The sequence below is a fragment of the Aethalodelphis obliquidens genome, unplaced genomic scaffold (assembly GCF_003676395.1).
Source record: "Aethalodelphis obliquidens isolate GAN/ISIS:26980383/991018 unplaced genomic scaffold, ASM367639v1 scaffold44, whole genome shotgun sequence".
NCBI classification, from domain to species: domain Eukaryota; kingdom Metazoa; phylum Chordata; class Mammalia; order Artiodactyla; family Delphinidae; genus Aethalodelphis; species Aethalodelphis obliquidens.
This window is the reverse complement of record NW_020837988.1, coordinates 12,369,130-12,388,045: the sequence shown is the minus strand read 5'-3', so window position 1 is coordinate 12,388,045 and position 18,916 is coordinate 12,369,130. Positions and strand designations below refer to the sequence as shown.

General features: G+C 54.7%; 1 protein-coding gene across 1 annotated transcript; it reads left to right on the top strand.

Moving 5' to 3' along the window:
- The first annotated feature begins 2,048 nt into the window (after window positions 1-2,048).
- On the top strand, window positions 2,049-5,485 carry CD7 (CD7 molecule). The gene is made up of 4 exons (XM_027080403.1): window positions 2,049-2,288; window positions 3,536-3,850; window positions 4,095-4,228; window positions 5,026-5,485. Exons 1-4 carry the CDS (start codon window positions 2,219-2,221, stop codon window positions 5,131-5,133), a joined length of 627 nt encoding a protein of 208 aa, XP_026936204.1. The 5' UTR covers window positions 2,049-2,218; the 3' UTR covers window positions 5,134-5,485.
- The last annotated feature ends 13,431 nt before the right edge of the window (window positions 5,486-18,916 follow it).

Here is an 18,916-nt window from a genome sequence, read left to right as displayed (position 1 = left end):
AGTTGTGGCTTTTTCTTTTCTGCCTAGAGAAGTTCCTTTAGTATTTGTTGTAGAGCTGGTTTGGTGGTGCGTTTAGTGTATTCTTAAAAGGTACATATAAGGTGATAAATGAAGGTTTTTCTAGAAGTACTGCATTCAGTTCTTTGCGAAACATCCGTATTGCTAACCCTCAAGATGAATAAACTAAACCAAATAGCAAACCATCAAATGAGCTGAGAAACACATTTTTAAGTGGAGAAAATAAAAATCTGAAACAAGCTGCTTTGAGTCTTAAAAACTAAAAAGTCCCAAGCCATCCAAATGACCAGACATCTGGGAGTCCTCACTCACCATGAAGAATCCAAAGCTGGAGACCCTGCGCGGTGCCCGACGACCGTGGCCTCACAGGAGGATGATGACCCCAGAGCAGCTTTGCTGGCACCCAGAGTCCAGGTCTAGAATGGGCTGCATTTGCATCTCTCAGGTTAAAGTAAGGTTCACACGAGAAATACTGGGTTTGTGCCACCACAGGGCCAAGCCCATGGGACACAGTGTGCACGGCACCTGGGACCTCCATGCTTTGGGGGCCATGGAAATCTGTTCCGTTTTGCCTGAAACAGACAAAAAGTGTTGATGCATTTGAAGTAATTCAAAGGTTATTTTAACATTGGTATTATGGTGGGAAGGGCTCGCGTAAGTCATTCAGCCCCTGCACACCCAAGGCAGGAAACCTAGAAGGAAATACTGCATCTGGGTCTTTGACTAATTTTCATTTTCTACTTGTTGCTTGTCTGTATTTTCAAGGATTTCTCTAAAGGAGGTTTAGTTCTGAGTCCTTGCAATGCCCTGGAAGCCCTTCCTCCTGATTCCCCCTCCCCCTCTGTAGCCACACTGGCCCTCTTGCAGACCCTCAGACACACCAGGCACTTTCTGGCCTCAGGGACCATGCACCTACTGATCCTTCTGCTTGGAATGCTGTTCCCAGGCACCACATGACCCTCCCTCATCTCCTCAGTCCTTTATTCCTATGGCCCCTTGAGGTTTGGCCCCCCTCTCCCGACACAGGTTGTGTGTCCTGCTGCAGGTCTGCTTGTCCATCCCTGGAGGTCAGCTCCAGGCCACAGGCCTCTTGTCCGTTTTGCCCTCTGCTCTTGGCAGGCACTGGCACGTACGGGTGCCCAGTGAGTGTTGGTGATAAACAAAGGCAGAATGAGATTAGGAAGGGTCTTGTTTTGCCAAGCCCTATGCTTTCATGACCTCCTGCAAACAACCTGCTAGGTTCCTAGGGGCCTTTGGCAAGATTCTGCCCCCGAAATAGATACCCCTCGTGCAAGGAGAGTCTGTGGGTCTGCCCCCACCCCCAAACTCCACTCAGGACCCTGAGCCATCAACAGACAGGAGCATCTGGCCAGTGGAGGGGGCTTCCAGGAAGGAAACAGCTTAAGGCTGTCAGACCACACGTGAGCCATGCGCACACACCTGTGTACATGCACATGTGGCTTTGGGCACAACACTTGAGGCTTGGCCATCTGGCCCGTGGCCCACAGAAAAATGACCTCCTGGTTGCCTAGAGTCTGCCTCCGTGTCCTCGGGGTCAGGGGCCAGGCATGGGTCTCCCTCTGCCCTGGGGGCTGATCACCAGGGCCTGGTGCACCAACATAGGATGCTAGTCCAGCTGAGATGCCTCCAGCCCCTGCACCCACAGGAAGCAGAATTGCAAGCCACCAGGGCAGCCGTAGCCTTGGGCACATGCCCTGGCCCGGTCCCTACAGCCACACCAAGCCTCCACACTGCGGGTATGACTGACATAATACTCCAAGTTTCTGGGCATAAATCAGGTCCCCACGTGGGGACCCCCTTATCTTTCTCCTGGGCCTGACCCTTCCTCACCCTCCTTTCTCCTCTCCCTGTTGTGAAGCAGGGGCAGAGGACCAGGACCATGGGTCTACCTGGGGGCACTCAGCAGTTTAGAGGCGGGGGGGAGGGGGATGAGGGCCGTCCCTCCCAGCCTCGCCCACAGCGCCTCCCCTCACTCAAGGCACCGCCTCCAGGAAGCCCTCCTGGAGTGCCCAACCTACAGTCACTGTGTGCTGTCCCCCTGCCTACCTCCTGCTCCATCCTGCCCTGACTGCCCCTGGAAGTGGCAGTCTGTGAGGTGGTGGCACACAGTTGGGTGCTGCAGACAGGAAGTCTCGACAGCCCTGTAAGGGGGTCCTGTTCTTCCCCCACTGCAGTGAGCATGGCTGGGCTCCTGGGGCTCCAGCTGCTCCCCATGCTCCTCGTGCTCCCCTGCAACCTGGCTGCCCAAGGTAAGCACTTCCCAACCATCCGTCCCCCCGTCCCCCACTGCACCCATCAGCGGGCTCAGCGCTCCCACCCAGCCACCCTTGCAGCCCTCCCCTCCCCGCCCCGGACTCTCCTTCTGGGAAGGGAGTGCTCCCCCTTCCCAGGGATGCTGAGTGTGACCTTCCCTTGAAGCCTTGGTAGCCCCTCCAGAGGGTAAGGTCCAGCTTTGGACACTTAGACAAAAAACAATGGGCACCAAGATGCTGATATCTGGGTGCAGAATCACTATGGTTGAATCTCTTCTTTCTCTTTACCTGAATGTCTGGGGACTTTCTCTCCTACAACCAGCAAGGCTGCCTTTGTCCTCAGAGAACACTGTTCTTCGGTTTACCTTTTGTGCGAAGTTCTGCAGTAAGAAGGAGAGATTAGTTCCGCAAGGTGGGATGGGGGACCCGGCAGGTGAAATTCTTGTGTTCTCTCTCCCAAAAACAGCTGCAGAATTTAGTTTGTGGAGAGCTGGTATTTGGATTATGTTTGCACCTAGAAGTGGGTCCTGCTGGGCCTTGCTGGGCAGATGAGGGAACTTTCTGGGTGTCCCACAGACAAGCCAGGATATGCCCACCCCATGGAGCCACTGGCTTCAGGTGCCTGGAAATGGTGGAGAAACTGAGGCAGTAGGCATTGGAAAGAGACAGGGAGACAGGACAGTGCCCCCAGCTCTCTCGGGAACTGTCGTTTAAGAGAGGGAGAAGATGTAGAGCCTGGGAGAGTGGTTGGAGGTCTCAGCGGACGGCCTGCCGCTTTGGAAGGAAGAGGCCCCAGCTCTGACTTCCCCCGACCCTCAGGGTGGGGAGAGGTCACAGGCTGCCCAGCCCCCTGGGGCCCCTTTGGAACTTGAGTATAGCCCAGGGTGCTGGCGCCATGAGCTGCTTCAAGGCTTCCGAAAGTTGCCTCGTCCTTGATAACAGCCGGCTGTCCAGGACTTCCTTGGTGGTCCAGTGATTAAGAATCCACGCTTCCACTGCAGGGGGCAGGGGTTCAATCCCTGGTCAAGGAACTAAGACTCTGTATGCCATGCGGTGTGGCCAAAAAAAAAAAAAAAAAAAAAAATTAAAGCCTTCTTTAAATTAAAAAACAAAATAAAATAAAAACAGAAAAAAGCCAGCGGGCTGACCCTGGACACCTCTGCCCTGCCACCATCCCCGGCAGAGAGGTGGGTCCCTGCCCCTCTGGCCAGGCTGGTGGTGACAGTGGCAGGTCCTCCTTGCAGAGGTGTGGCAGTCCCCCACCTACACGATCGCTTTAGAGGGGGACTCTGTCAACATCACCTGCTCCAGCCGGGGGCCCCTGCTTGGCCTCTACCTGAAGCAAAGGTGGCCGAACTGCAGCAACGTGATTTACTATGAAAACGGGAAGGAGCCCACCGTGGACCAGCGGTTCCAGGGCCGCGTCACCTTCTCAGGGCTGCAGTACAACCTGACCATCAGCATGCACCACCTGCAGCTGGCCGACACCGGTGACTATGCCTGCCAGGCCATCATGAATGACGAGGTCTGGGGCCCCGGGACGTTGGTCGTGGTGACAGGTAAGGAGTGTGCCACCCCAGGGACCACTCCACCTGCCTGCTGGCCAGCCCAGGCTCCGTCTGCCCCCTGTCTGAGGATCTTCCCTCTACCCTTGCTTGAGTTACCATGAGCCCACCTCCTCCAGGAAGCCTCCTGGATTCCCACATGCACACACACTCCAGAGCCCCGCCCTTGCCCTGAACCCCAGAGGCTCTTGTGGACTCCCTCACCTGCCAAATGCCTGTCTCTGTTCCTTCTTCCCAGAAAAACTACCCCAAACAGTGAACACGTGCCAGGAGACTCAGCTGATACACTTTGCCCTCCCCACGGCCCTGGCTATGGGCTTCTTCCTCGTCGGACTGGGGCTGGGAGCCGTGTGTGTGCTGAGAAGGACACAGGTCAGTGTGGACCCTCAGATGTCATCTGCGTCCCTATAAGCCTGCTTCTCTCAGAGAGAAGGGAGGGAAGGAGAGTGGTTAAGCCCCAGGGAGTTGGCCACATGGGAAACCTCAGCACCCACCCACTCCCTCCGTCAGGGTCTCCTGGAGCTCAGAGGGTTTGGACGGCAAGGTCCAAGGTGGGAGGAAACCCAGGAACTGGAGCCCCCAGCAAGGACGGGTGCGGGGCCAGGAAGACACGTCCTGGTCAGACGTTTACGGGGGAGCGAGAGGAGGGTCCAGAGAGACCCTTTCGGAGAGCATGGGGATGCCGCGCGTGACTGTGAGAGTGTGCACGCGTGTGCGCACGTGTGCATGGGTGTGCATATGCGAGTGTCAGGCCTGTGGGTGTGTGAAATCCATGTGCGATCATGGGCTGGAGGCAGGAGGGGAGGGGGCAACAGAGACAGGGGTCAGGAAGTGGTCAACTTGTCCCTGGTCCATCAGCTTTTGCCCCCACCTTCACCTAGCACCTCCAATTCCATGTCCCCTGCAACAGCCAGACCCCTCCCTCTCCAGGGCCAGGGAGCAAGGTCACTTCCACCTCCACCTCCCTGCTGCTGCCCAATGGCCCTGCCTCGCCCACCCTTGCCCAGGCCTGGGAAGCTCTGGAGAACTGAGGGTCTGGCCGAGGACCCTCCTAAAAAGGGTTCATGCAGTCCCCCAAATCTAAAAGCTTCCTGAAGGGAGGTGCCTTGAAGATAGAGGGTGCCCCTGAGCGAGCTGCCCCCAGTGGTAGATGACAGGCTTTCTTTCAGATCCAGAAACTTTGCTGTGCGAAGGAAAAGAACTCGGTGTGCGTGGTCTACGAGGACATGTCCCACAGACGCTGTAACACCACGTCCATCCCCAACCACTACCAGTGAGCCTGGCAGGACCCCAGGCCTCCCTCTGTCTAGCAGAGCTCTGGGCAGATCATCCAACCCAGCGTGGACACACAGGCAGCTCCCCACAGCAGTCAGCCTCCTGCTGCCTCCTCCAGGCAGCCCTCCTTGCCTGCCTCCCACCCTTGAGGCTGCTCCTGGCACCTTGGAGCCACCGGGAAGGAAGCTTTTCTGTCGTCCTGCTGCCCTGACCCTTCCATGGCAGAAGAGGCTGCTCTGAAGGAGGGACTTGGGCCTGGGGCAGCGGGCAGCTGGGAGGGTGGGCTGCGGAGGCTGGGGACTGAGCACTGACCCCAGCCCAGCCTTGCCAGAAATAAAGGGCTTGTCTTCTCCCCTTTCCAACTCCAGTGTCTATTTCTCAGCCAGCTTAGAGTCAAGGAGGGGAGGCTTGCCTGACACCCTCCCTAGAGTCTCCAAGGACTTTGACAGCCTAAGGGACTATGTGTGAGACTTTCAGGAAGGAGGGAGGGGCAAGGGGACACACACTCACTCCAGCCCCTGTTCAGGCTGGAGAAGGGGCAAATCAACCAGAGTCCTCCTGGCCTCACTAGCCTCCACCATGGGGTGACGTGGGGATGGAGGAAGGGGAGCTAGCAGCAGTGGTCTGGGGGTCTTTACAGAGGGCCACTCCCGGTGTGCGCTCATGTTGGGGTGCGATGGGACCTTGGGGAACCGACCTTGGGGAAACAGGCGTGCCCAGAGTGGATGTGAACCGTGGCTGTGTCCTCCCGGACTCAGGGCCAAGAAGCCGCAGACCATGCTGCCCACCAACTGAGATGAGATAACCCTTCATCCACGGGGTTTGCAAAGATTAAAGTGCCATTAGCGAATGATGTTCGTTTTAGCTGGAATTGTATCTTTGGGAAATGATCTTTGGGCGTAGAAACAAGATTGCAGTGGTGTCCATGGCAGTGTTGCTTTCAATACAAAAATCAACAACTGAGAAATTACCTAAATGTCCAAATAAGAGAACTGCTGTATCGGTTACGGTTTGCACATGCGGCAGACATTGAACGGGCACCGTGCGGGCTTCCCTGGTGGCGCAGCGGTTGAGAGTCCGCCTGCCGATGCAGGGGACGCGGGTTCGTGCCCCGGTCCGGGAGGATCCCACATGCCGCGGAGCGGCTGGGCCCGTGAGCCATGGCCGCTGAGCCTGCGCGTCCGGAGCCTGTGCTCCACCACGGGAGAGGCCACGGCAGTGAGAGGCCCGTGAACCGAAAAATAACACACAAAAAAAGGGCACCATGAAGAATCTGAAACACCACGCTAGGACCTTTGCAAGATGCCGTAACGATACAAGCTGGTGCAGAGTGTGTGTATGATCCCACATTTATAAAGCACAGATGGGTGTATGTAGTTGTTTAAACACATGACTGTACTTTTATGTCTACACAGATCACATAATGGAAGAACAAATGGGGTGTTGACACTGGTTCTGTCGCTGTGAGGTGTGTGTCACCAGGGCAGGGAGTCACTGGGACACCCTGGGCGGTTGGGCAGCTCAGGATGTGATCTCAGCTGTTCTTGTGGAGGGTACCGGGACCTGCAGCTGGGACCCAAACGGGTACCAGGGGCAAAGGCAAGGAACACAGCGCCCCTGTACCCTCCACCTCCCAGGGCCCTGAGGAAAGGCAGGCCACCTACAGAGCCAAGTATACAGCAGGTGTTCACCTGTTGCCTGCTGACTTCTGATCTCCACTCTTGTGGCCTTGGGCAAGTCCTGCCTCTCTGGGCCTCAGTTTCCCCATCTGTAAATTAGAGGAGTGGGATCCACGCTGTCTTCAAGGGCTAGGCTCTGTGGTTTCCCAGTCACACTGGCCACACTTCCCACTGCCCCGACCCTCAGCTGTCACCCCGACCCTCGGGTGTCACCGTAGCTCTGCCCTCTTCCCACCACCTGAGACGGAAGCAGACAGCGCCATCGGCCCGCCTCCAGAGGCCCTTGTCATCGGAGGCATCTCTCCACCCGACTCCACCCCAGCGACAAGAGGCTGTGCCCCCTCGGTCCTCCCGTCCTTGTGATCTGTGCTCGGGGTTGCGCTCCCTACCGTCCTCCCCTCGCATGATCACCCCTGAATCATCTGCTTCTCTGTCCTTTGCCAGGACTGTGATGACACGAAGGGCAGGGCTGGGTCCCTCCTCCATGTGCCCCCTGCCCCACGTTGAGCACCACTGCATGCTGGGCATGTTACATACATGTAAGCACACTGGCATTTATTTCCATTGTGACAGAGAACCCGAGTGTGGCCTGAGTCCTGGTTCTCACATGTCTGTGTCTGGGTCTGAGCCTCTTGGGCCTCGATTTCCTCAGTGTAAAATGGGGGCAGGGAAGTGCTCCAGTGGTCAGGACTTGGTGCTTTCACTGCCGAGGGCCCGGGCTCGATCCCTGGTCGGGGAAGTAGGATCCTGCAAGCCGCATGGCACGGACAAAAAATAAAAATAAAAAATGGGGGCAGGGCTTCCCTGGTGGCGCAGTGGTTGAGAGTCCGCCTGCCGATGCAGGGGACACGGGTTCGTGCTCCGGTCTGGGTGGATCCCACATGCCACGGAGCGGCTGGGTCCGTGAGCCATGGCCGCTGAGCCTGCGCGTCCGGAGCCTGTGCTCCGCAACATGAGAGGCCCGCGTAACGCAAAAAAAAAAAAGATAGTCTCAAACTGTATTTAAAAGAAAGGATTCAATACTATATTGTCTGCAAAGAACAATAGGAACAATAGGACACCACGGGTTGGAAGGAAAAGAATGGAAAACATATAAAAAGCAAACATGAACCACAAGAAAGCTGGAGTTATCAATCCTACCTTCTGGCCAAATAGTAATACTGGCAAAGCAACAATAGAACAAAAACAACCAGTGTGAACCCATGAATCTAAAAATAGCAAAATACATAATAACAGGAAGGACATAACCACTGTGAGAAATAGATCAATCAACCAATTAAGCCTGAGATTTCAATTTGCTCCTTCAGATCTGAACCATGCTGTTAGTTAATGTGAAATCCCACACTCCTGGAACAGAAAATAGACATGACTGTACACGATATGTGAAACTTTACAAAATGATCATTTACTATCAAGAGGAGCTGAGCAGAAATAGAAGCAGAATGAGGTCTTCAGGCCCAACGCTGTTGACGTGAGCTACAAACACACACACACAAAACAGCAGTGCACGTTTTATCCTAACTAGACACGCCTGGGACAAACTCAGCCTTGGGCTTCTGAGGAGGGGCAGGTTGTGAGTTATCCTGGATGATCTGGAGGGACCTCTGTCAGGGACCCAGCCTGAAGGCCATGTGGCCACCCCCCGGACCACCTCAGGCTCGCCCCAGGGTGCGGCAGAGAGGCTCACTCCGAGGCGTGGGCAGGGGTGCAGCCCAGGGGAGCCTGAGCTCATGCGCACCAAGAGGGGCTCTCCAAGGAAATAAACACGAAATCACCGGTGCAAAACCAGGTACAAAAGCAAATGTTTATTTAGAACAAAAAAAGGAAACCACAAATTTTAAAAAGCATCCAAAATATAAAAGGAAATAACAATATTTTAAAATTAATGACCATCATTAACAATTCTATTTTATGCTCCATAATTTCACTGCCTACCCTTTGGTGGCCTCTTGATATGACCACAAAAGAATCCAGAGAGGGAATTCCCTGGTGGTCCAGTGGTTAAGACTCCGCGCTCCCAATGCAGGGGACCCGGGTTTGATCCTTGGTCAGGGAACTAGATTCCACATGCCACTACTAAGAGCCTGCATGGTGCAACTAAAGATCCCACATGCAGCAACTAAGACCCAGCGCAGCCAAATAAATAAATAAATATTAACAACAACAACACAGAGAAATACCATCCTTCTGAAAACACCGGTGGATCAGGATGTGCTTGGCCAGCTGGAGAGGCAGAACAAGTGCCTTGGCTCCCTACGAACACAGGGATTTCAGAACATTCTATTTTTCAAGAGTCTCGTACCAAAAGAAAAAGGGAGGGGGGACGATGCTGTCGTAATTGGGTCGGGCTGCATCATGGAGGGCAGTCCAGGAGGTGAACCAGGTTTTGACCGGCGTGGATGAGCACCAAGGCCTCTGCCAACAGCTTCACGTTTTACACACCTCACCTGGCACTGCCAGGCACGGAAAGTCGCAGGCTCCCTCCGTCCCCCACCCCTTGCCCCAAACTTTCCTGTCATGAAGCCAGAGAGCCAGCCCAGGAGCCGGGGGCGGGGGTGGGGGGTGGGGACGTGCTGGGAAGAAACCTGTCTTAGTTTCCCATGGAGTCCGTAATGAATTACAAATCTGGTTGTTTAAAACAACAGAAATTAATTTTTTCACAATTCTGGAGGCCAGAAGTACAAAACCAAGGTAGGGTTGGTTCCTTCTGGAGGCTCCGAGAGAGACTCTGCTCCAGGCTTCTCCCAGCTCCTGGTGGTGCCAGTGATGTGTGCTTGCTGGGCTTGCGGCCGCATCACTCCGCTCTCTGCCCCGGTCACTGAGACAGGAGATAGATGGGCTCCAGGCTAGACATTTACAGCTGGCCTCCTGTTTACATTCTTTGGGGCAAGAAAAAGATGGGCTTCAGGCTGGACACTCACGACCAGCCTCCTGTTTGCACTTCAAAATAGAAGTAACGGGCTTCCCTGGTGGCGCAGTGGTTGAAAGTCCACCTGCCGATGCAGGGGACACGGGTTCGTGCCCCGGTCTGGGAGGATCCCACATGCCGCGGAGCGGCTGGGCCCGTGAGCCATGGCCGCTGAGCCTGCGCGTCCGGAGCCTGTGCTCCGCAACGGGAGAGGCCGCGACAGTGAGAGGCCTGCATACCGAAAAAAAAAAAAAAAAAAAATAGAAGTAACAGCAGAAACAGGGTAAATAAGCCACGACAGTTTAAGATAAAAGTCACGGCAGGAACAGAGAGGGGCTAAACCCTGTTTAAGTAAAAGATCAAGAGGTCATATATTTCCCATCCTTGGGGCAAGGGAGACATTGCATATGCGCAGAAAGGCTCCTTGGGGGTCAAAAAGGAGGGGGCAGCACCCCAGAATAGGTGATGCCAAGGCCCCCCATAGGCCTCTGGTCTGGAATCCATCTTGGAAAAATGTTGCACACTTATGTTGGGGAGGATCCTAGGGCGTCGGGTGTGGAAAAGGCAACCAGATGATGGGTCAAAGGTAAACAAAGCCCGGGAAGAACTGCCCTGTATAAATGATTTAACCGCCTCTTTACTGTGCTCCCTGCCTTAGGGGGGATGCCCACACCCTTTTTCTCTGCGTGTGTATCTCTGCCTTGCTTCTGTCTTAACTAAACAAACTGCTTCTCTGGGTGCTCTCCCACTTGTTGTACTGTCTTTAATAGTAAACTTTGTACCTGTTTTTATAGTTTTTGCCTCCTTGAGAAATGCATTTTCTCAATGGGGGCAAGGGCCGGGGGAGTTTTGCTTCTCAGCCTCTAGCCCCTGGTGGTACAGTGGCTAGGGTTTTCATACAGGTTATCCAGGTTCAATTCCTGGGCAGGGAGCTAAGATCTTGCTTCAAGCCACCTCTCATTGCTGCCTCTCCAAGATCATTACCACATGGCCTTCTCCCTGTATCCAAATTTCTCTCTTCTTATAAGGACACCAGTCATAATGGGATTAAGGCCATTCAGGATGGTCTCCTTTTAACTTGACTACATCTGCAAAGACCCTGTCTCCAAATAAGGTCCCATTCACAGGTCCTGGGTGGACATGAATTTTGGGGAGTACCATTCACCCTCAGTGCACCATCCCTCTCCCAGATACATAGCAAAATCTTCATAGATCTTGAAGCCACTGCACATTCATAAGTAGACCTACTAACCAACTAAATGTATCCCCAGCCCAACTTCCTCTCAGCCAGGCCCCAGAGATGCTCTGGGCCAGCCTGAGGCCACCTGACACACAAGCACACTGGAAGGAGACAGGGGTCTGAACCACCGTGGTTACACACCTTTACCAAGTTTTACATCACACCTTACCCTCCAGGCCTTGGGAGGGGCTGAGGCCTGAGTGTCAGAACCACATAGCAAACCCGCCTGGGCCCACCGGCCAGGGTGGTTCTGGGAGCTACGTCCACCCTGAGCTCCAGCTCAAGCCACCTACACACAGCTTCTAGATGCCACAGAGTGGATGGTCATTTCTGTACAGCAGGCAAGATGGGGCCCAGGTACTTGAGGGGCAGCACCAATCCCAGGTCGCAGACCCGACTCAGCCCCACATCCTGAAGCTTCCCTGAGGGTCTTCTGTGGGCCTCTTGGACCATCAGGCCTGAGGCCACCCCAAGCCCCTACCCCACTGAGGAACTTTCCAGCCCTGCCATACACCACATTGCAGTGGGGTCAGCTCTTGGCTCCCCAAGTAGGGGACATCCAATTAAGGGGCAGTGGGTGCTCAGCCCCTGAAGAACACGCTGGCTGTGCCCTACAGATGTCCGTGTGATGTCCGTGTGATGTCCGTCGTCCCCAACCAGGTTGGGGTCCAAAGGTGGAGCCAGGGGCAGTTCTTGTTCTTCTAAATGAACAACTTTTATGTCCATCCAACAAATACTGACCGAGTGGCCATTCTGCGCAAAGCACAGGTCTAGGTGCTGTGGGTACAGCGGTAAACAGACTAGGGGCCCTTCCCCCAAGGAGCCAGCACTCCTAGGTGGCAGGAGAGAGATCTGGAAAGAGGCACCTGGGTGCTGGGGAGAAATACCGCACGAGGGGGATGTGGGGAGCCGGGGGCGGGGGAGGGAGGCCATGCTCCATGGGGCCAGCGTGGGGACACCAGGGGAGGGCCTCAGCCTGACACCACGCCGAGGGTCAGGGCTGTAGATGAGTCCATCTGCTGCCCTCACTGCCCCTATGGAGGACTCTCAGGTCTGCAGGCCTGGGCGAGGGGGAAGGGTAAACACGAGGAGACCCTCCCCACAGGCGCAGAGGTGAGCAGCCACAGAAACGTCAGTCTGCTCACAGGCATCTGTCAGCCGGGCCAGCAGAGGCTGTGGTTGCCATGACAGGATCTGCTGTCTGGGTGCAGGAAGGAGAGGCGAGGCCTGCGGTGCCCCCCACCAAATTCTCGCTCCCCCGCCGGCCTCACATCCGCCCCCAGCCCTGCTCAGCCCTGCAGTCCCCCATCCTCCCCAGCCCCCAACACCCACAAGGGCAATAGCACAAGTGGTGCCTGTATCCAGGCAACTGTCTTTCATACCTAAACCACGGAACCAGCAGCTAATAAAACGTCCCCCCATCACCACCTTGGCAAATGAAAACCCACAGCGCCAACATGGGCCAAGGATGCTTGTGCACCTTGCCCTGAACCCCTGCCCCCACCCAGCCACCGGGGCAGCCACAGTCCTGGTGGGTCCAGCCCCGCCCCGCAAGCTGGGCACTGCTCCCACCTCCTCTGGAGCCCTTGGCCAGCCCTCCCCACCTGTCCCCAGCTCCTGGAGGCTCCTTCCACCCTCCTGCCCTCCCCTCTGCCTCCTACCCTTCCCAGTCCCCCTCTCCCCCTCCCCCTCTTGGGTCCCCTCCCCCTCCCCTCTTCTTCCTCCCCCTTCTCAGTCCTCTGGCTGAGGGATGTCATCCCTTTGCAGACTGACCATTCTGCCCTCTAGTGGATGGTGTTCAGGGCCTCCTGAGCCTCCCTGGTCTCTCTGGGGTTGGACAGCCATGAGCAGGTGGCCTGTCTCCTCAGCCTGGAGCTCCCACAGTTCCTTGGACCTGGCCCCCGACACATGCATGGCATCTGCCTCTCTCAGACTCAAGCCCTGGGCTTCAGTCCTCACAAGGCCATGCCCTGCCCCACCCCCCGGGGACAAAACCAAGCCAGGGTGGGTGATGGCCCCCACCTCAGCCCCCACCCTGATGGATGGCCCAGGAAGGAGGGCTCCCTTCAGGTTATTACCGAACGCAGGTTCAGCTGCTCGCAGCTCAAAAGCCAATAATTCAAGAGGCAAGTATCAATAGAAAGGAAAGTTGCTTTAATCACAAAAGCCAGCAATCTGGGGAGAAGTGGATTCATGTCTCAAGACCAACTCTGAAGATTCTGCTCAGCCATGACAGTTTTTAAAGGGGAAAAAAGGGAAAGAATCTCAGTGAACCATTGAGGGAGGATGTTGGATTCTGCATCATTCTCCATCGTGTGCACGCTTCAGACATTATCTTGCCTGCGTGGTCTGCTTATAGGATTGCTAAGGGGACTGTTGCAGGTAGTCATTTTTTAACTGCTCAATTCCTTTTTTCCCCCCCTTAAGATTTATTAATTAATTATTTATTTTATTTTATTTTTGGCTGCATTGGGTCTTAGTCATGGCACGTGGGATCTTTGTTGAGGCACGTGGGATATTTCATTGCGGCGCACGGGCTCCTCTCTAGTTATGGCGGGCAGGCTCCAGGGTGCGTGGGCTCTATAGTTTGCGGCACACGGACTCTCCAGTCGAGACACATGAGCTCAGCAGTTGTGGCGCACGGGCTTAGTTGCCCCACGGCATGTGGTATCTTAGTTCCCTGACCAGGGATCGAACCCGTGCCCCCTGCATTGTAAGGCAGATTCTTTACCACTGGACCACCAGGGAAGTCCCTAACTGCTCAATTCTTCATTCTTTTTATCTAGGAAACAAATCAACAGATTAGGCAAGCCATGGTGTGCATTCAGGAGAGCATAAGTCAGGAGTTTGGTTAAATTGCCTAGTGATGTCGTTCCTATAATTAGGTTCTTTTAAGGTTGGAGGGGAACAGAAATGGGCAAACAGGAAAGGGGCAAAAGAGCTGCTTTCAATTCCCCACTGTCAAACATCATTCCATTTCTATGAGATCATGGGTGAAGGTTCATCTTCTGTAACTTCTTCATGCTGATATAAGGCACTGTATTCTTAGAGTGGAAGATGTCAACATGCGCCTGTAGTATCTCTTTACTGATAATTTTAATTGCCTGCTTACATATATGGGCAGAGCAAGCTATAAGTATTTTGATGCCCTCAAAGATATAGATTATTATGAGCGATAATATGAGTCCCACTCTCTTGAGGCAGTTCTTGGAATTGTGCTAGCCATAGATTCAGTGCTGCTCAAGTCGGAGCAGCTTCTTTCGTGGCTGCAGTCTGGTCATCATAGCAAGAAGTTCCAGGCTATTCTCAGCACGTCCAGAGAACAACTACCTTGACCTCAGAGTCTTCTACCTGCCTTCCCCCCACACACACACCTTCTGCCCAAGTGGGTCTCTCTTCACCTGGGCTTGAGGCTTTGGTCTTCACACACCAGAGGTGGGGGGTCTCCTGGGAGACCAGGCAGAGGCTGGGAATATCCCCTGCCCAGTCTCCCATCTCCTTGGGTCCCTGCCAAGGGGCTGTCACTTGCCAAGCTACAGGGCTGGAGAACAGTGGTCAGCCCCCCAAAACTGGCTGTGTTCCTATGATCCTCTAGCCATGGTGTCCTGGCGACTCACTGATGCCCCTCACTCAGACCTCATCAGCATCATCAGAAAGAACATCTGGTCCTGGTCACTGAGCCTGGGAGGGCTCTCTTGTGACATGGTCGGTCACATCTTCTTGTCTGTAGCTGGGCCACTTAGAAGGGGGGCTGCCTCTCTCATCCCCTCCCAGGACATTGTATGTCTCCCAGGTCGACCTCAAGTATGCTGGACCCCTGCCTGGACCCCTTTGTCCGTTCCAGCGCCAGGGCTCCAAGACCCGCCAGCTTGCACTGCCCCTCCCAACTCGTCCATTTCTCTTCTGGTTCCCTGCTGCTGTCACCTCCTCCCTCTTCACCCAGACAGCCTGCTCTGAGCTCAAATCTGCCCCCAAGATTCCCCATTTCTGCCCCCTGGTGTCTGAGCCGAACCCTGATGGCCCCACCCAGTCCATTCTGTGTGCCTGTAGCTGGGAGGTCCAGCTGGGCCTGCATGTCCTGGCCCCTCCCTTCCCATCATCTCAGCTGGCTATCCTCCCATTGCCCCCAGAACCCCTTGCTGGTTCTGTGAGACCTAAGGCTTCTCCATCCACTTCCTCTGGAGCCAAAGGCAGGGTCTGAGCAAGGAGTGGGGCCCTAAGGAGCTGCTGTGTCCATGGCACATCCTGCACACACACTCACACCTTCACCGGCCCCTGGCCTGCCTGCGACCCACCCTCTTTGTTGTCTGCTGGAATCCTCAGAGCTGGCCCCTGGCTGCCTTCAAGGGCCTTTACTGCCTGCAGGTGACGAGCTCCCAGATGATGTCCTAGCACCCAGCCTGGCACAGCATGGTGGTCAGGCAGGTTCTAAGCGGGGTCCCCAGCCCCTGTGGGCACTGTGGAGCCCGTGGAGCCCTAACCGATCTGGGTCCAAGCACTGTCAGCTGCCACCCCTCGGAGCGATGCAGAGAGCAGAGCCTCCTGCCCTCTGGCGGCAGGACGGGGACAGGGCAGGGAGCCAGCCCAGCTAGTGTTCCTGGCTTGACACACCAGACCTGGAAGGGAGCACCAAGTTCCTAGAGTTCAGCTCCTCATTGACAGGTGGGGAAACTGAGACCCAGAGGTGGCAGGGGCCTTTGACAAGAGATGGAGTCCCCCAGCCTCAAGACGACTTCCCTAGTGGGCTAGGCACTGGTCACAAACCAGTCTGTTCTCACCCGACTGTCCCCCTGTCCCCAAGAAATGATCATCCCCACAATGTTCCTGATGGTTTGGGGGTCTAGGGTTTAGGAACTTTAACAATCAACCCGAGAGGCTGGGGTTATCTGGACCAGCAGGGCTCACACCCCAAGTCAATGATTTGGGGAGCTAGAGGGACAGAGGGCACGGAGCCAATTTTCTTCGTGGGAAAGAGCTCTCCGGAAATGGGTAAGAACGAGAGGAAGGAGCAGGCAGGTCGCAAACAAGGTAACAGCTGACGTAGACACACGTGAAAACGCTCACCCACAATTAAAGAAAAGCAAAGGGCAGCTGTCAAGTTTCACCTGTGACTTAGCAAGTCTCAGAAATCTGTAATACAGGGTTGGCGATGCTGTGCTGATCAGACCCCTCACACTCGACGTCTTGTTTACAGAGATGAACTCAGCAAGAAAAACAGGCAAGGGGGACCACAGCTCCCAGCAGCCGAGACCCGTGGCCGTCAGCACAGGACCTGTGGCCACCACCGCCTACCAGGAGAGGCGTGAGGACGCAGCCAGCCAGGTGGAGGGCACCTCACCCCTCAGACTGGCTGGACGGTCCAACCGCAGCCGATGTCGAGGTTTGGAGGTGTGGGGCATGGGCAACACTGTTCATTTCACCAAAATCTCTGTAGGGGCCCGAGCCCAGCCTGGACCAGGCTCCGGGCTCCAGGCTCAGGGACGGCGCCACAATTTGTGACTGCAGCTTTGCCGACTGGTGGCCCCCAGACCAGCCTGAAAGGAGGGACCGGCAAGGTGTGTTTGGCTCCACGATGAGGGGTGTCTGCTTCCTTCCCAGGACACCTACTTCATCCAGGCTAGAGGCTGCTCTCATGGAATCCAGCTGTTCCTGCCCCCTTGACCTCTACCTGCCCTTCTGCCAGCCTGCCCTTTGGGCCCCTCCTTTCCTCTAAACTTCTAACTGCCTCCTCCTGGAGCATCTGCTCCTCTGAACCACCCCTCAGCTTTTGCCCTCAGCTTGGTTCCTTGAATGGCATTTGGGGATTTTAATGTCCCCGAAGTTGAGAGGGTCTGAGGTTGCCCAGGGCTTCCTTGCCCTGGGGATGGGTCTAGGCATGAAAACTTCTATCATTGTGAAGTCCTGAGCTAAGGTCTGTCACAATGTCAAGGGTCTTACAACAGCGTGGGGAGGCCTCTCTCTTTCAGTACCAACTCCCAGACCTCTAGGCCCATCACCTTCATGAGTGAAATAAAGACCTTTCCCCACGGTGGCTGCAGCAGGTATTCTGCAGAGTGGGCTTTTCACTGTTCCTTCCCAGACATCCTGCTCCAGGGCACCAGACTCTTGCCTTTGATCTCTCCTCCTCATCTGACCGTGGAGGGGGCTTCTGGCCAACACCTTAAGACACAGCCCCATCTCCCAGCGTCTGTGGGAGGGCAGGAGTCTAGCTCTGATAAGCACCAGTTAGCAAGCCCAGGTAGGCTTCACAGGGACCAAGCCCCTTCCCACTTTTGCAATTTTCCACTTCTCTGATTCTACTGAGCCATCCCCCTCCCTACTTCCTCATTTTTCCTTTAAAACATCCCATCATCTCTGCACAGATCTGGAATGGAGCTCAGCTCCTTCCCTACTGGCAGAGTTACAGAATCAAATCTTTTTCCACCACTTTGACCAGCGTCCAGGAGCCTCTGCCACACTCACAGGGCCTCAAAGGTACCTCTCATTCCACGCCCTTCACTCCTGCCCCCAGACCAGTCTACACACTGCTCCCTGCCCTGGGGGGTGCACAGTGCCCTGTTATCTGGGGATAACAGCTGGGGGCACACTCAGAGACGCTCCCTACCCCACCTTCCTGGTGGATGCTGGCCTGGCTTACGAACACAGATCCGCTGAGTCAGGTATTTCATGGGAAGCTACTTGTCAAAATAAGCAGCCTGGGATGATGATTCAGAACACACTGGAAATATAGGAAAGGAAGCTCTTGTAGAGGCAGGAGCCCCACATCCCAGCACACATGCTGGTTCCTGGAACGGTCTCAGGCCCAGGGACGCCTGCCCAGTCTGCCCCCAAACAAAAACACACAGTGTGCTCCTCCCCCACATACACCTGCTACACACATGCACCTGGTCCCCCTCCTATGATGCCCCCCACCCCGGCCCTGGACTCTTCCCCCCAACCTCACCCCTCTCAGCTTTTTCAGGCAAACACCTCCTCCCCATCCTTCTCACCACTCTCTCATCCTCCTGTCCCCCACCTCCATTTCCCACCCCGTGGTCCCAGAGGGAAAGGGCCTGCAGGGCTGGGATTCCACCCACCCAGCACAGCCCTGGGAGCTGAGGGCAGTCCTCACCCCAGTATGACAGGAAACAGACAATGGTCCCCTTTTACTTTTTGTATTTTAATTCAGATTACAAATAATAAATGGAATATTACCTGTCATATCAGTAAACAAAGGATGTCACAGTCATCAGCAATTGCAGCCCTCCAACGTGAGCCGGTGAGGCCTAAGGAAACCCAGGTTGTGAAAACACAGGATACTGGCCCCCATAGCTAAGATGCATATCAAAGAAATGATTTCAGTGAGCCCAGACTCTTGCATCTTCCCATACATAGAAAAGCGCTAAATTCCTGAACTTGAGGTATCTAGTTTTCTTTAATTAATAGTAATCTTTTGTTCCTACTACCTGCCCTTCGTTGCAAAACTTCTATATAACCTGGCTGCCCCCCTTGCCTCTTCGGAGCAATTCTCTCAGGGTTACTTGAGATGCTGCCTCCGGGCTTGAAGTCCTAAAAATTCCCATAGAATAAGACATAACTCTCAACTTTTAGGTTGTGAATAATTTTTTAGTCAACACAAATAATTCACAAAAGTAAAAATAAAAGGATAATAAAATTCTTTTTTAGAAATTTTAATAGGAATTTAAACAGAAAACCTCTTTGTACTTTTATCAAGCGGTTTTAAAGCACAGACATCAGAACTTCCCTGGCAGTCCAGTGGGTAAGACTGCACTTCCAATGCAGGTGGCTCAGGTGTGATCCCTAGTTGGGGAACTAGATCCCGCATGCATGCCTCAACTAAGAGCTCACATGCCGCAATGAAGTCCCCGCGTGCCACAGCTAAGACCCAGTGCAGCCAAAATAAATAAATTTTTTTTTTTAAGGCACAGACATCACTGAAGATGAAACAGTACTGTCCT

Bases quoted from the DNA above. Each gene is read 5' to 3' on its own strand.
- CD7 (XM_027080403.1), top strand. From the start codon at position 2,219: ATGGCTGGGCTCCTGGGGCTCCAGCTGCTCCCCATGCTCCTCGTGCTC. The intron at 2,289-3,535 runs GTAAGCACTTCC...TCCTCCTTGCAG, and splicing joins CTGCAACCTGGCTGCCCAAG to AGGTGTGGCAGTCCCCCACC. The intron at 4,229-5,025 runs GTCAGTGTGGAC...GCTTTCTTTCAG, and splicing joins GTGTGCTGAGAAGGACACAG to ATCCAGAAACTTTGCTGTGC.